Source organism: Thermobia domestica, chromosome 9 (assembly GCF_964235325.1).
Source record: "Thermobia domestica chromosome 9, izTheDome1.hap1.1, whole genome shotgun sequence".
Lineage (NCBI taxonomy): Eukaryota > Metazoa > Arthropoda > Insecta > Zygentoma > Lepismatidae > Thermobia > Thermobia domestica.
The window spans coordinates 87,866,457-87,883,161 of NC_137462.1; the positions used below are offsets into that span (position 1 = coordinate 87,866,457).

Genomic DNA, 16,705 nt, shown 5'->3' on the forward strand with positions numbered 1-16,705 from the left:
CGATGAACATGTTCCATCATTTAATACTATACTATTGAATTGTCGTAAAAATGATCTACCTACAGGGGTCCGCGACGCCATTTAGTGCTCTGTGATTGGCCCGACCACTGTTCCAAGTTGCACACCCCTGACTTAGACTATGAAATTGTTACGGAGAATGAAAAACATTTACATAATACATTTTTATAATACACGACTATAATATACATAAAATGAGGGGGAAAAGCCAGAGGAGGTAATAATAACCATCACCACATAGCCTATTGTTATTATTGAAAAAGAAATATTTCAACAACTTTCGTAGATTTTATCTTGTAAAGGAAGATATTTTCATTTTTCTTTTTTAACATTCATATATTGGCTGCTAATGCTTATGGGTAGGAAAGGGACAGACAAGGAAGAGGAAATATGTAGCCATGGACTTTTATCAATTGGTACCGTCTCGTCATTTGCCTAGTGGGACTGCGGGAAAATCGTTGAAACCATCGTGATGTTAGCCCAGGTTTTGGAACCCAGAACCTCTCTAATGCTAAGCAATTACTCTACCACAGATCCACGGCTTCTTAGTATTTTTTATTGTTTTATTTACTTTTTTAGAACTAAAACAAATGAAGATAATTCTTATTGCTATTGACGTAAGTATTTTGATTTCATTCAAGCGGACCCTTTTTATGACTGCAAATTTATTGTGTTCCCAACGAAAGAGGTTAGTCGTACGGCAAGGACCAAGCACTGTTACAGAACTTATTCAATGAGTTCCCTATTCCGGTCGGTTGTCAGATGCATTCTGAGTCCCAATGAAGCAAAACCTTGCGCAAAGTGACAGTTGTAGACTTGGAACTTGAGCTCAGAATTTGTTCTTTGACATTCTGAACATTCCTAATTTTTATTGCATACACAATAAACTTCACATGGTCCCCGTCAGAAGAACGTGAGAGTCATCGCATTAAGAAACTGCTGATCGAGGTACTAGCGGAGAAAGATACCGTAAATGAGGTGGGGCGCCATAATGTTGGAAAAACTTAAGGAATAACCCACCCTCCTAGCAGTGATGACAAGATGTCTTCTAACATGCGCCGATAATCCGTCGTCGTTAGGGTCACTTCGATAAAAAATGAAACTACAACGTGAATCATCCTCGCGTCACACCACGTCATCAGCTTGCCGGGACAACTGCGGATGCGTCAAACGAATGTGGATTACTGTCCGACGAGTACCATACGTTTTGTTTAACCTCGTCCGACATGTTAAAGTTTGCCTCATCTGTAAACAATACGTCAGAAGCAAATGTGGGGTTTGTCGTAATTATTCTATGACCCATTGAGCAAATTTCAGGCGACGATCTGGTTCATTTACTGTAAGGTGTTGAAGTTGCAGCTTATAAGGATGACACTTCTTCACTCGCATAATGTGCATGATTGAAGTGCGACTAACTCACTTTCACAGTCTACACTACGCATGTTTTTCTTCAGGAAGGACGCTTTTATTCATATTTTTTTTTTTTTTTTTTTGGATGGTTCTAAACGTTTTCTGAGGTCTGAGTATTCTGGAGTCGAGAAAACGATACAGTCTTCATAATACGTACGGTCAGTAGCGTATTTACGATTTTGTTTCGGGGAGGGCTTTGCTAACTTTTGGGGGGGAGTTTTGCCTGAAAATGTGAAAATTCTGCAAGATATTTCATATTTACTATAGTAAGTAAGATTTCGGGGGGCTTAAGCCCGGAAGCCCCCCCTCTAAATACGCCACTGCGTACGGTTAACACCTAAATCTAAACAGGAGTAAGTGAGATGAGATTATCCAACATGCAAACAATTAAAGATCACTTTATCTCGCGATTAATACGGGACGACTTCTGCCAATTGCTTAAAATAGGTTTTACTAAAACGAGTATATTTTCATTAGCCTGGCTTCATTCGAGTACACGGTTCACTAAATATGAGATTTATTTCGAATATATTCATTTACTGGAAAATTAAGATCGTATCGTATTAAGATCGTAATGGAATTCCACTTACCTTCGCCATGGCTAACTCCTGGTCAAATAACTCAAGAATTCGTCTATAATTGTGATCGATTTCAGCTTTCACGATTGGTCTTTCTATTAATGTACCACCAATTTGGACTATCTAGAATAAAATGAAATATCAACGTCTTAATACGTCAATCATATGCATCTGCATAACTCTCATGTTCTTATAAATTAAGACATAGATTGAGGTATGCGTTTAATAACCTGACGTAATGCCACTTAAAAACATAACTTCATTTTTAGTTAATAGGTTGGTTGAGTTGGGAACACTACAACGACAATGTTGTATGTTGTAAATTTCAATAGTAATCAGAGTAGCAGTGCTCAAGCATTTTCAGAGCTTAAGCACTTGCCACAAAATAGAAGAAGAAGAAGAATATAATGTGAGCAATATCTGTAGATTGATCGATATATTTGTTTGTGCGTTGCTATGGTGATGTTAGCCGTTGTCATGGAAATGTTTACGATATATATAAGAGTGTGAGTCGCCATGATAGTTAGATGTATAATCTTGAACCCTAGCAGCCCAAGATGTGCTAGGCATGTGCCATTTAGGTGTCCCAGCTACTATTTAGGTGCCCGACACTTGGCTCATATGATATTCATGTGCTAAGTATGTAATTCAGCTACCTACACTTTTAGATGCTTTTTACACCTAATTGATATTTGTCTCCCCCAAAATATGTTAAATCGCCTATATGTGTAATGTGTTTACATTAAGGTGAGTCTAAACAATACTTTAAACAAGTAAAAACAATGTACCACAGGGTGGGCGCGAACCACCAAACCTTTGATCACTAGTTGTGTGCTCTTCCAACTTGGCCACGAAAGCGATGAAGGAAACGTCGCTTGTAGAGGGATAAAACGTTTTTTTTTTTTTTTTAAGTGACTAATGGGCCATCCTATCGTCACGGGCAGGACATTTACACTATATTTTTGATGTTTTAAAGTTGTATATTTCTAAAAGTACAACATAAATTCTGCTAATTGTATGATATATGAGCAGTACAGACTTAGGAGTATATGTAGCTGATGTTTTCAGTATTTTTTTCTGTTTAGAGTAGAAAATATTAATCCCTAAACGTCTGTCACGGGCGGGGACAAAAAAGAGAAGTGACTTTTGACACACTAAGTGAATGTTACAAAACTCTGTGAATTCTTAGCTCAAAATGTTTTTATTTAAACCGAAATGTATAAATGATGAAATTTTTTAACAAACTTCACATAAGAGAAATTTGTCAAATATTTATATTGATAAATAAACTAAACTTTTCTGTGCCACGGGCAGGACATATGGTTGTCACGGACAGGACACCGTGTGAATCAACACACAATCTCAATAAGAATGATTTCAAAAATGAAATAAAATCGAAAATAAGTCGATTTCTGCTGTTCTGTTATAGCATTGTACAGAAATAATTCTATTTACTTTACTTAAGGCTCGCTTTTATCACATAAAAATAATAATATGTCGTACACTTATTTCTCACCACCTACACTTTAGGAAATGGTTTTATTTGCCCATTTATACCCACTTTGTAGGGAAATTCGTACAAAACACTGTCTTAACAGTATATAAAATAGGTGCTAGTATCAAGTGCCCGTGGCGTGGGAAATCAGCGCCCGGGGCGAGAGTATACGACACGTCGCGACGGCGCCCCGTAAACATGAGTGACGTTGACAGACCAACCGCAAAGCGTCACCATGGTTGGCGCGACGCGTAAAAAAATTTTCAAAAATAACCCCTGCTTTTCCTTGATTTTGAGCACTTTTAATACTTTTTTCCTCCCATTTTATATATATCTTTTATTTTTTCCTCCTGAATTTTGCGCCCCATTACTTTGACGCCCGGGGCCGTCACCCTGCTCGCCCCTTCCCCCCCCCCCCGGGGCACAGCACTGCTGGTATCATAGGTATTATTTGATCGAAATGTACATAAGACACATCTTCAACAGTCTTGAAAATTTTACCGCAATCGCTTACGATCTTCATACGAATTTCCTAGACTTCTTTGTCCTCTTCCACTGGGCTTTGTGCGATAGTTGCATGTCTATGTTTTCTTTTTCTGTCCTCAAGAGAGAAATTCCATCAACAAAAATGTTCCTTGTGTTATATCTTCAACTGCTGGTCTAACACAAGCCATGTTAACATGCACACCTAAGTCGTCCCTCAGGATAGCTTTATGGCTTTCGGAATCATCATTTTCAGAATCTGAATAAAAGTATGTTAGAAATTTAAAGATTTTACACGGATGAAGCTCTGATTTAAAAGTTCGACGAACTACCAAATTTTCGCTGTCAAATTGCAGGAAAAAACTGTTTTGATTGAAGACATTCAATTGACAAGAGCATTTTCCCGTCTTTTATTCAAAGCGTCTTTTTTTTCAATTTCTGCTGATGATAGTAGTAAAACAGATATATTTTGAAACGAATAGCTTAAAGCTGCTGCGAAATCAGCAGCACATTCTACAATTACTTTCTTTGGTTTCACAAAGTTCCATACTGGCCTTTTTGTACGTACTCCAATCCCATCCACTTCTCCCTTGAAACGAACAAAAAGGTAACGCTAATGATAATATTTATATGCCACTTATTTTAAGTTAAAACATCATACTGACAGTAATAGATAATCCTCTATTTAAGTAAATAATGTTCATACTTAGAAAAGTTTATTTTAGTACACATGGAATCATTTTCTATCATGAATAACAAATGTACACAAACTATCCCACCAGTGACATGCCCACTGTCACGGACAGGACAAGTTTTCAAATTGAAATAAATCGAAATATATTATTAGCATTAGTCCAAAATTTGGTAAATGTGAAGTACACGTGCAAATTGTAATTTCTACTAAGTACGAGCCACATTCTCAAATTTAGTAATTCAGTACAATAACTTTTGGTAGTTTTCTGTCACGGGCAGGACACTCAAGTTGACGTTTATATCTTTTATGATATTATAAACAATTTTTATCCTGTAAACACTTTTTCAACTGCAGCTTGTAGCAAAAAGAAGCATCTTGAATAGCTTGAAGTTACTTCAGCCTAACATGCACAATATACCGTAAAATGTTGCCGATAACAAGAATAAAAAATTTCCTCGCAGCTGACATGTTACAAATTCACAACTTAGACATAAGATTTTACGTGAATTCTAAGTATAAATAAGTTTTTCTTTGTGAAAAAGTAAATTTCGTTCTATTTACTTCATATATACGTAAATATGCATTGGTTTTGACAGTTTTCGAAAATTTGTATTCAGGCTCACTTTCGCGTGGAATGGCCCTAATCAGAGTGCTCTTGTAACCCTGTATATTCGACGATAACCATTTGATATTAGATAAAATCCGCTCGCCATGTAATTTTAGAACAAAATGACGCGCTTCTCTTTATTTTATTTCATCGTTCTTCCATATTCAGGTACAAATGATCGGCGACAGTTGGGATCTAAAAATTACAATTCTTTATTCCTAACTACGTAAATAATTAACTGTTCACATATGTATGAAAGATTCATCGTAATTTTTATTCATCAATTAGGTCATTTCTTTCTTCTAAATTCATCTCCCAAATTTGATGCATTTGTTGCTTCTTTTTTTCTAAGCGATTGCGTACTAGAAAGACAGAAAATGAAGCAGAAAGCGCGAGAAACCGTTGCATGTTACAGCGCATGAACAAATGCAAAAAGCTGCTGTCATTCGTGCGTCGCTGCAGATATCAATTATGTGTCATAAGTATCTGAGAAAGTATGCACCTAAAGGAAGTACCTCGAACATGAAAGATATATGTCCCAGTGACGACATAAAAACATATGACTATCACAGTGCGAAACTGAGCCAGGTATATAAATGCTACATTTGTGGTACATAGTCGCAAATATCATTTAGGTGTAACAAACACCTAAAACTTTAGGTAGCTGAAGTACATACTTAGAACATGAATACCATATGTACCAAGTGTCGGATACCTAAAAAGTAGCTGGGACACCTAAATGGCACATGTCTAGCACATCTTGCGCTGTTAGGGATTTGATGAGTACAAATGGTCGCCCATCTTTCTTCGGTCCAAACCCGACAATGCTTGACTTCGCCTAGCTACAAGATTTCGAAGAAATTGTTTAAGCATTAAACACAATATATATGTATGTAACAGTATGAATTCTGAAATATCAGAATCGAACTGAAATTCAGTGTTTTATAATATTTTAAGTTACTCATGAAATACTGATTCAAAAATTTACTAAATATTAATATATAGCAATCTATACGAAAAACATATGAATCTACTGATTTTTGAGTCATGAATCGGAACAAGAATTACATATATCAACAAATAATATTACGAGTAATGATACTATAAATATTAGATTGATATAACAGAGGAGCTATAACTAGATGGTATAGCGAACGAAATATCCGCTGCATAGCAAATAGACTGACCTTAAATAAGCTCTCTAAATTTGTACATTCTTCAAATCCTATGCCAAATATTGATGCTAATCTCCTATCGTAGTCAAGTATGGCATCTTCGAACTCTTTATATTCTTCCATAAATGTATCATCATATGTATCTGCAGGGTCATAGGTCATAGCAGCAAACTTCTGAAACATATCGTTGAATTCAGTATTTAGTTGTATAACTCTTGTGCTGAGCGTTCTTCCCTTTAGACCAGCAAGATCCACTTTTTCCAGTTTTTCAAACTCCAGACCTGTCTCAGCTATTCCCTGTAAATATCAATTCGAAAGTTAGCACATCTAATCATAAAATTGACAGATCTTTACTCCATAATTACAATACCACCCTAAAATAGATTAACATTCTATTTTTATAGTATAGCTAATTTTAGAGCGCATCATTCGTGTTGAAATGTTTAAGAAATTGGGTTAGCTATGTGCATTTTACTACAAAGCAACTTGGGAATAGATGAAACAAAATGTGTTTTTGAAATTTCTTTTGAATTTGCGCATAATTTCGCACGAGTAATACTGGTTCTTCTTTTAGGTCTTTTCTGTAGTTTTCTAACTGGTTTTGCGTTTGGAAAATTCTTAAATAATCATTTTGTATTTTTAGAAATATGGTTAAGGTGCGAGAACGTCTACGCTTTGGAACAACAGAGACTCCTTCAAGAAGTTCGAGAACAAAATGGGACAAATCTTAAGCTTGTTCAGCATTTGGCGTTTTCAAGTAATGTTGGCGGAGTTTTTGAAGAGGTCAAAGCTGGAACACGGAGATATGAATAACATTTCAAGCGACCGTCCACGATGCACTGGTACATTTGGTGATCATAACATTTTTCCCATATCCAGGTGTGGCACTCATCTCACAGTGATCGAAATCGTCGAAAAAATATTGACCACTAGAGGCCCTTCATCGTCTGTACGAATCAGCTGTCGGCTCCTGCAGTCGCCATGTCAAGAAACCTTACATTTATATAGCGAATCGTAGAGTTCGAGTTGCATAGGCTTTTGGTGGACGATTCGACGTGGCCTAACTTTATTTGATCAAACTTAGAACAAAGTCCTGTTTCGGGAGCGACTTTATCAAATAGGTTCGACGACCAACTACTTAGCTTTCGACCTTAAATAACAGATATCGACCATGAAGCACTTCACGGGAAAAGTTATGGTCCTTTTCAGCTAAGGGTATGTCGACGCATCACAGAATTAGGAGATAGATTGTATCTAAGTTAGGGTTCCTACTGATCTGGAGAAATCTATTTCCTTGACTTCTCCCTGACTTTCCCCTGACTTTTAGCAGGAAATTCCATGACTTTCGACAGGTATCAGATGATGACATATAAATAAGGAATAAATAACGGTAAATATTTATATGTCAGAACATTTACTCTATGGAGACAAATAGTAATCAATGCTGATACGTACATTCCACTTACATCCCATAAAAATATGAGCAACGTCCCATATAATAGTTGACTAAGCTGAAATTGCTGTACAATTAATGTTAGAAAAAATATATTTTATAAAATTTCCCTGACTTTCCCTCATTTTCAGTCTTTTTCCCTGATCTTTCCTGACCTGCACCATTTTCCCTGAGATTTCTCTGACTTCCCTTACGAGTAGGAACCCTGTAAGTATATATTACCATTGTGGAAAATACCATGCTGACTTGTACGAGATATTCTGATAGTTGTGGATGTCTTTCTAAGCAGGATAATAACCCGAAACATAAGACATCTAATGCACAGTTATAGTTCCAGTGGATTGTTATGTTCTACTCCTTGACAAGCTCATCCAAATCCCTTATCTGCATATTATAGATCTCCAAACACGTAGGAGGAAGAAAGGCATAAATACTGCCGAGAAATTGACCCGCTGCAGGAAGAGTGGAACAACATTCCTCAATCAATGCTTCACATACTTGTCGCATTAATGCCTTGTTTGTGTAGAGCGGTGATCAAAGAAAACCGATTCGTTGGGAAGTATTAAAAATGATGAATCTTATGTATCATTGATAATTTAATTTTTGCCTAATTTCATACCGTTTCTGTAAACTTCGGTGCTTGTTTTCTTCTGCTGCTTGCTTTCTGATAATTTTTTGTAGATATAAGAAAAATGTAAATAAAATACGAGGGCAAATCAAGAAAGACTTGGACTGATTTTTTTCCCGGCAGTTCTGTTAACGCTGGAGCTTCATAGTTTGGCATACAAGTAGGGTGGGTCTTGCTGTGCATATATATAAAATGTTGTTAAGGAATCATTGCATGTTTGATAACCACGACTTTTTATTGCAGGTGATGTTCTGCGCCGCCTCTAGAAGTCGCCTGTAGAAGAAATGGAGTCATTACGAGATGAACAATTTGCAGCTATACGGTTCTGCTATCGCCTGGGGAAAAGTGCAACAGAAACGCTAGGAATGTTGAGAGCAGCCTACAAAGATGACGCTCTGCCACGAAGTACCGTGTTCTGGTGGTTCAAAGAGTTTAAAGAGGGCCGAATGACAATCACGAAAGCTGGTGGACCAGGTGTATCAGCGTCAGCTGTTACTGAGGTGAACATTAACACGGCAGCAGTCATTGTTAGAGAAGATCGCCGCATCAATATCGACGATCTGGCAGCCGCACTACGCATATCTCATGGCAGTGCCTTCAAAATTTTGCATGACCACCTCCACATGAGCCGAGTGTGAGCGCGATGGATTCCGCGACTCCTGACACCAGAGCAGAAGGCCGTTCGAGTGGAGACTTGCAGGGAGCTGTTGCAAAGGTTTGAGGATGGTGGAGAAGCCTACCGCGCCGTGCGACTTTTTTCTATTCCCTGCCCTAAAATCCAGACTGCGTGGACGCCGCTTCTCCGATAATTCCGAGGTTCTGAAGGCATCGGAGGCGGTTTTGAAGGACCTCTCAAAGAATGGCCTGCGACACGTGTTTGAGGACTGGAAGACTCGAATGAAAAAGTGCATTCAAATGGGCGGGGACTACTTTGAAAAGGATCATGTGCCTGTTGCTGAGTAATAATATAATTGCCTAGAAAAAAAATCAGTCCAAGTCTTTCTTGACTAGCCCTCGTATGTAAGTATGATGTAAGTAAAATAACGTTAATAGATGACAGTCACAGAAAAAACATATCGCAATTTGCTGAACATCCGTTCAATTTACTTCTATGCTCTGAAGACTACAATGCCTTGTCTTTCTCTCTAATAATGTATGTTGTACTTTTGCAGAAAACTCTATGCATATATTAGGTGACCAAAGTTAATTTTTTCTCCTATGATTCAGAATTTTTTTTAATTGGTAAAGAACTGGCAAGTCATTCTTAATCACAAACACTTAAATATGATTGTATTATAATATGCATTAATTTATTATAATTCTTTATACAGTAGTCTCAATTATTCGACTAGGTTCAAAAGATATGTAAATAATAGCATGAGAAATAATTTTTATTTACGATAAACCTTACTTTTAATGTCTTCATAAAAAATTCGAATTTGATAAGAAGAAACGGTCATCTATCAAGAAAATTTTTAAAAACTAAAAGCTGTAAATTTCCCTCTTTTGTTCCTCTTTCTTAGGCCTACATTTTCACATTTGTGTAATCATTTATCAATGAAAAGTGAAACAAGTTTGAATCTTTTTTTTTTAAAAAAAAAAGCCTACGTTATACGTTAATGTTTTGTCTATATTAAAATTGTATGAAAGTGTGTACAGTGTACATAATTTTTTTGTTTCCTGCAATTAATTTAGACATTATAAAACGTATCATAAATGTGAAATTATAGTTCTTGGACTTCCTTATTCTTTCATAACTTTCTAAAACATATATTACAGCATATAACAAAGATTTATAAAGTACTAATAGATCAGAAAATTTTAATAAGAGCGGGTTTAGGTATTAAAAATATATGTGTTTCTAATGGTATGGGAAGGGCAGAAAATGAAAATTACAAAATTCCGGTCTATCCAGCTTTTTTGTTATCCAGCCTGCCCTTCCAGTACATTGTACCGGATATTTGAAACTCTACTGTAAAACATTTTTACAATTAATAATTGTCTATATAGACTTCCAAACTATGCTGTGCGCTAGCAATGTCGGGCCGTTCGACAGGCATCAGAGCAAAAACGTTAACGTAACAAGAAGCGGTTTCTTGGGATTGATTGAGAGTCCTAAGGATAGAATCTATCTCCATCTTTATATTTCTAATAAACCAATATGTTGTAGAAACAACCACCACTTCCAGTTTCAATACTGATGTCCATAGAGCAAATATCGCAAGAGATAACATGAAATGAATTTTTTATATGGATTCAGCATCCTAAGATTGAATCAGTGAATGGAAAAGGAAAACATACCCCAACACGTGACTTTTGAAAAACGAAAATTAAAACTGCTCACTTGAAATACCATTGCTTATATAAAAAATATTTGTATGGGAGATTTGTAGCGTATGCTAAGACCTTTCATTTCCCAAAGTTCCAAAAACGTAATGGGATTGGATATTTAGTTATAGAGAAATTGTTATCGTGGAATGTTATCCTTTGTTTTTGGAATGTTCTTCTTTTTCCACTCACCGATTCGATTCTCTTCTCGACATTTATCACTTTATTCACATCGGAAGTAGTGGAAATATGGATTTCAACAGTGCTTGTCATAGTAAAGATGGTAATAGATTACTAGAAGCGGTTTTCTTATATGTATTCAGTGCAACAAGAATAGGTTCAATCTCTGATTCAATTTTTATATTGCAACCGGAAGTAGTAGAAATCTACCACTTTCGGTTTTAATATTGATCTCCATACAACAACAACAATGGTAAAAGATATCAAGCTATGTTTTATATATATATAGATTCAGCGCCTCAACAGTGTTATCTTCTTTTCATAATCCGGAAGTGGTGAAAAATCGTTATTTCCGGTTTCAACATTGGTCACCATATTAATAAAAATGATAATAACAAGAATCAGTTTTCTTATATGAATTCAGTAATGCAATTTATGTTTTATTTCATTATTTCAACTCTAACTAGTAGAAATCTACCATCACTTCCGGTTCCAATATTGAGTCCCATGGAATGAAAACCATAATAGAAAGCGGCAGACGATTACTTGACATGGAGTCAGGATCTCAAGAATAGATTTTATCTCAGTCTTATTCTTCTACTGGAGCCGGAAATAGTAAAAACTAATATAACTTCCGGTTTCAGTAATGATTTCCGTGAAGTAATAGTAATTGTAAGAGATAGGGAAAAATGTTCTTATATGAATTTATCGTTCAAAGTACAGGTTTTACATCTGAATTTATCTCTTTAGCATTTCCGGTTTCTGTATTGAATTTGCGTAGTTTGGAAGATTACCGTTCGTTTCAAAATGTGAAATCAAACTCGCTTGTAAGAAAATTCGTTACCTATGGAAGTTGTTAAACTTAGAATAGCATGCATGATTTGACAGTGAAAAAATTGTACTTATCATTAGGTTTTAGTGAAATAAATAAGATCTCACCTTTAACATTTCAATTCGTTTAACATATATATTAAAATGTTCAAACGCTAATTTTGGATGAAAGCTCCATGGTCTATATTCAGTATCTACGAAGTAACTAGCCATATTATCTCGACACTCTTCGTAAGCTTGCCTATGGAGAAAAAGTATTAATTTATGTTATTCTAACAGCCTACAACACAGAGAGCTTCTACTTCCCTTACTGTACCGAGATGTACGATTTTAAATAGCCATATAATAACATAAGTAATTAAACGCAATTTGTAAAATAACGTGGTTAGCTAGATTTTTTATTCTTCTGCTCAGGAGGGGAAGTTATAATTGCGTTCTACATTTCTGAGATTATAATCTTTGCATTAAAAAGAAATTATCATCAGAGCGGTGAATTATTCTTTATATTGGTTGCTTATGGTTAATGGAGACATTCTACCTAGGTATATAATTGATTTTTTAAAGTTTAACTTCCCACAATAATGCTCTGAAGCTAAGGCAGAGTGTAATAATAGTTATCAATGAAATTGTGGGATGAAAAAGTAGAAGGAAACGGAAGAACTCCGAGAAAACCCACTCAGATCAGAATCGAACCAAAGACCCCCACGAACCAGAATTAAACTCTCTACCACAGAGCCATCGCGATTCATTTATAATGTACATTCATGCTCCTTAATGACTTACTCATATTGTACACTTAAACGTTTTTAGCACACCTGATAATCTATCTGTTGTCATTTTGTTACGAATATAATTTACAATTCACTCCCGAAGTAAGCTGTCTTTTTCTTTAAACATATCAAAGTACTTGTCATTCATAGAATTAATAAATCTAAATAAACGCGTAATTGTAACGCGACTTCTTCTTCTAAACCTTTTTCCCGTTACCACTGATCGGTTTTTCCAGTCGCTGTCCTCCACCTGTTTCTAGCTTTTATCATACATACTATGATATCATACTGCACCATATCTTTCTTCACATAATCTCCTCACTTCTTCTTTGGTCAGCTTCGCACTCCTTTCACATTCAGTTTTATAACAACTATTGGGTAAGTTACGTATTCCGAAGGTAGTCTCCTTACATGTTCACACCTATAAGTATACTTTCTTGCAGGTTTTCTATTGCTGGCCTCACCTCTACTGTTTGCCGGATCCTTTTGTTCTTAATTCTTTTACTCCACACATCCACCGCGCATCTTTATCTCCTTAACATGGAACTTCAGTTCTTCTCTCTTCTTCATTATCCAACGATGAATACTGTGAGACGCTTCTAAAATCTCTTAAGGGTTACATTTCTCCATTCCTAAATTTCGAAATTGTCCAAAAAAAAAAGTATTGGATCAGTGTTATCCAGGAGTTGGGTATATGCTTTTGAAAACTTGTATGGCCGACGTTGATCCTTTGTATGATAAAAAAAATTCCAAAATTCAAATTTGGTAGATTCTGATATTATCCCACATTTCTTTATATCCTATTACCATACGGAAGAGTACGGGACCTAATTTTCTTTCATAAGATAGTGTTCCACTGGTGCACACTATCTTAAAATTTGACAGGAATATACTGGTAATGGCTCACTTACAATAAATCTGGAAATTGTCAAAAAATAAAAATTGATAAATATTCCCTAGACCTTTGTAAATTTGGGTCATTCAACTTATGAACAAAACGTTGATAAATTTTAATAGTCTTATTCTTTTTCTGTTTCAACATCAAATATTTTATGCTTCCAAAGTAAAACTTTTAAAATTAGAACTTGCAACATTGTAGGTAATAATTAAGTCCAATTTATATACAACAACAATTTCACACTTTTAACCTTAAACTTTGTAAACGTAAATCATAGTCTAAAGTTATTGGTGAAAATAAATCTTTCGTGAAACCTGATTGGTTGATCCTTGATCACACTTTTAATTTTAAAATTTGTAGTCACAACTTATAGCCTAAGTTCATTGGTGGAAGTTGAATAATTCAAAAATGGTTTGTTGATTCTTGTTCATAGTTTGAACCGTTGGATTTGTAATCACGATTCAAAGCTGCTATTGCTGAAAAGTTGAAATTACAAAATTTTTGTTTGAAAATGCTTTCACTCATCGATTTTTTAGTATGAAAATTTTGTTTTAGATACTCTAATTTGAAACCTTCTTGCACTCACTGAAAAAAAAGTTTGAAAATTTGTTGCACTTATTTAGTTTTAAATTTTTGTTAAAATTTTAGTTTGAATGTCGCATTTAATATTTTAATTTGAAAACTCTTTGGCCTCACTGAAAAAGAAATTCAGTGAAAACGAAGATCTTTGAAACCTTCAGCACTAAATGAAAACGTTTTCAGTTTGAAATATTTTGTTTTAATGTTTTATAGTTTGAAAACTTTTAAAGTGAAAACTCACTCACTGAATAATTTTGTTTCAAAATTTAGCACTCACTGAGAACTTTTCTAATTTGAAATATTTCGTTCTAAATTTTTTGGTTGATTTTTTTTAGATTGAAAATTCTGCTTTAAATATTTTGATTTGAATTATTTTACACTTAATGATTTTCTGAAAACTTTTGTACTCACCGAATTTTTAGTTTAAAAAATTTTGGTTGAAAACTTTTAGTTTAAGTTTTGCACTCAATAAAAAATTTTATACTTTGAAAATATTGATTAAATTTTTTGTTTTAAATTTTTAGTTAGAAAATTTCGAAAACTTTGACTTTAATTTGTTTAAGACGTTTTGAATATTTTAGTAACTAAAAATATTTAGGTCATTGAAAAAATTTACAAGTCTCAGTAAAAGAACCGTTTCCAAAGAATCGGAGCGGATTAGAACAAAGAATCTGAAACTACTGTATTCAAAAGTTTCATCTTCAAAATGCAATCATTCATGTCTGTACAAGTTTCTGCAGTATCAGGAGAATGACATTACATCCATTCATGACGGAATAATTAACACTTCTGACCACACACAGAACTACAAGTGCATCATAGGAAATATGAAACATTTACGTGCATCAAATGGCGCGTTAATATGTATAAATTTCGTTTTTGTCACTGATGCACAGCATTTTCAACTCTAGAGAACGATCGAAAATAAAAAATGGGTCATTTGAGACACATAAATGCATTGTGGTTTAAGATTACTCAATTGATGCAGATTTTTGCATCGGTACTGATGCATTTCTTCTTGATGTGAGCGTTACCTGTCGTGTTTTGTTTGAAGCTAGTCTCCAGCACTTACTGCGCATGCTCGACTCGTTTTCGTGTTGTTGTGCAGCGAATTCTGACTTGTTATTGTGTGTGTTCGTTTGTCTAGTGCTGGAGAGAACTGCTAAGAAAAACGGAGGTAAGTGTATATTAAAATAAGATATTACTGTGTTAGGTAGTGGAAGTATGTAGTTATTAAGAAACATTACCGTTAGCAATTCAAAAATAGCAACAAGAAAAGAGACAAAGACATAAGGGATTCTCAGAAGGAACTCGTTTCCTGCACAAACCCACAAAGGAGTGAACAAATATTTAGGTTAACTACAGTACATACTGTATGCTGAAAGGGATCTTACTTGCTTGTGATTCATTTCCAAGGACTGAAAAAAAATAACTTGACAAAAATCATAGTATTGACACACCAGTAATTCGTGACGAGTGCATGCAAGTGACTCATGCTACCAATTTACATATAAGTACGTATGATTTCGAAAATAATTTCAGCTTTAAAGCAAAATTGGTGCTGGCTGCTTGGTTCTCATTAAATATATCAGATGTATGCCTGAACTCCGAACCGCTTTTATTATTATTATTATTATTATTATTATTATTATTATTATTATTATTATTATTATTATTATTATTATTAGTATTATTATTATTACTTTTATTATTATTAATACTGAATATTCTTATTAGGTGAAGGTTGATTATTTAGAAAACTTCATATAGCTCGCATAAGTTGTTACTCCTGCACCAAGGGCGCCGATCCTGGGGGGTTTAGTGGTCTGGGACCCCCAAAGTTGAAATGGCCCTCTAACGAGGAGGCCAAATTGCTAAGTTGAAACAGGTTCTCCTATTTCTACAGTACATGGTCATTCATTTTTCCTTTCCACTAATGCATATCTTTCATAGGGCCCTCCAAAGTTACACAGAAAACGGCGCCCTTGTCCTGCACATACCAATAGTAGAGTATCTACTAAAGTCACACATGGTCACGTAATTGTGATGTTTTTGTTAGAGTATCGGGCCAAAAGCCCCCATTTCGTGATATTGAAGTAAATATTGACAAAACACGGGTATGCCTATTATTGAGCAGGAAATAAATTGAAGGTTAAAAACAGTAGGACGGCATTAACCCTTATATATATATTGTATTTTTATTATTCGATTTAAAAAGTACTAATAAAGCTTTTTTTCTAGAGTGGAAGCGTTCTAGAACACGTTACGTATGGTTTTACGTCTTTCTGGGTCGAAACATAGGGTGTGATACGTCATAACTTAAAACTAAAGAATTTTTTGTTAGGCCTATTTTTACTATTTTTTGAGGTACTTACTTTTGCACCTATAACAAAACTTCCTTTTTTCTCGATTTTCCCGCTCAGATTCTCGACGGAGACATGCGAATTGCGCCGTTTCAAAGGCTGTTCTATTCTGAAGAGAATGAGGTACGAACCATAATGCTAGTATAAATAAGGATGTCTCAGGAAATTTTTACCTGAGATCTTGTTTTAAACGGGAATTTATGGTACTGTGGGCA

At 35.0% G+C, this 16,705-nt stretch overlaps 1 protein-coding gene across 1 annotated transcript in view; it reads right to left on the reverse strand.

The window, feature by feature from the left end:
* Positions 1 to 16,705, reverse strand: part of LOC145694826 (dynein beta chain, ciliary-like) — a 614,922-nt gene that overhangs the window by 470,803 nt on the left and 127,414 nt on the right. Inside the window, exons 8-10 of the mRNA XM_081771484.1 lie at positions 11,989 to 12,121; positions 6,473 to 6,757; positions 2,019 to 2,129 (exon numbers count right to left, since the gene is read on the reverse strand). Coding sequence (XP_081627610.1) covers positions 2,019 to 2,129; positions 6,473 to 6,757; positions 11,989 to 12,121 — 529 coding nt within the window. The remainder of the gene's footprint in view (positions 1 to 2,018; positions 2,130 to 6,472; positions 6,758 to 11,988; positions 12,122 to 16,705) is intronic.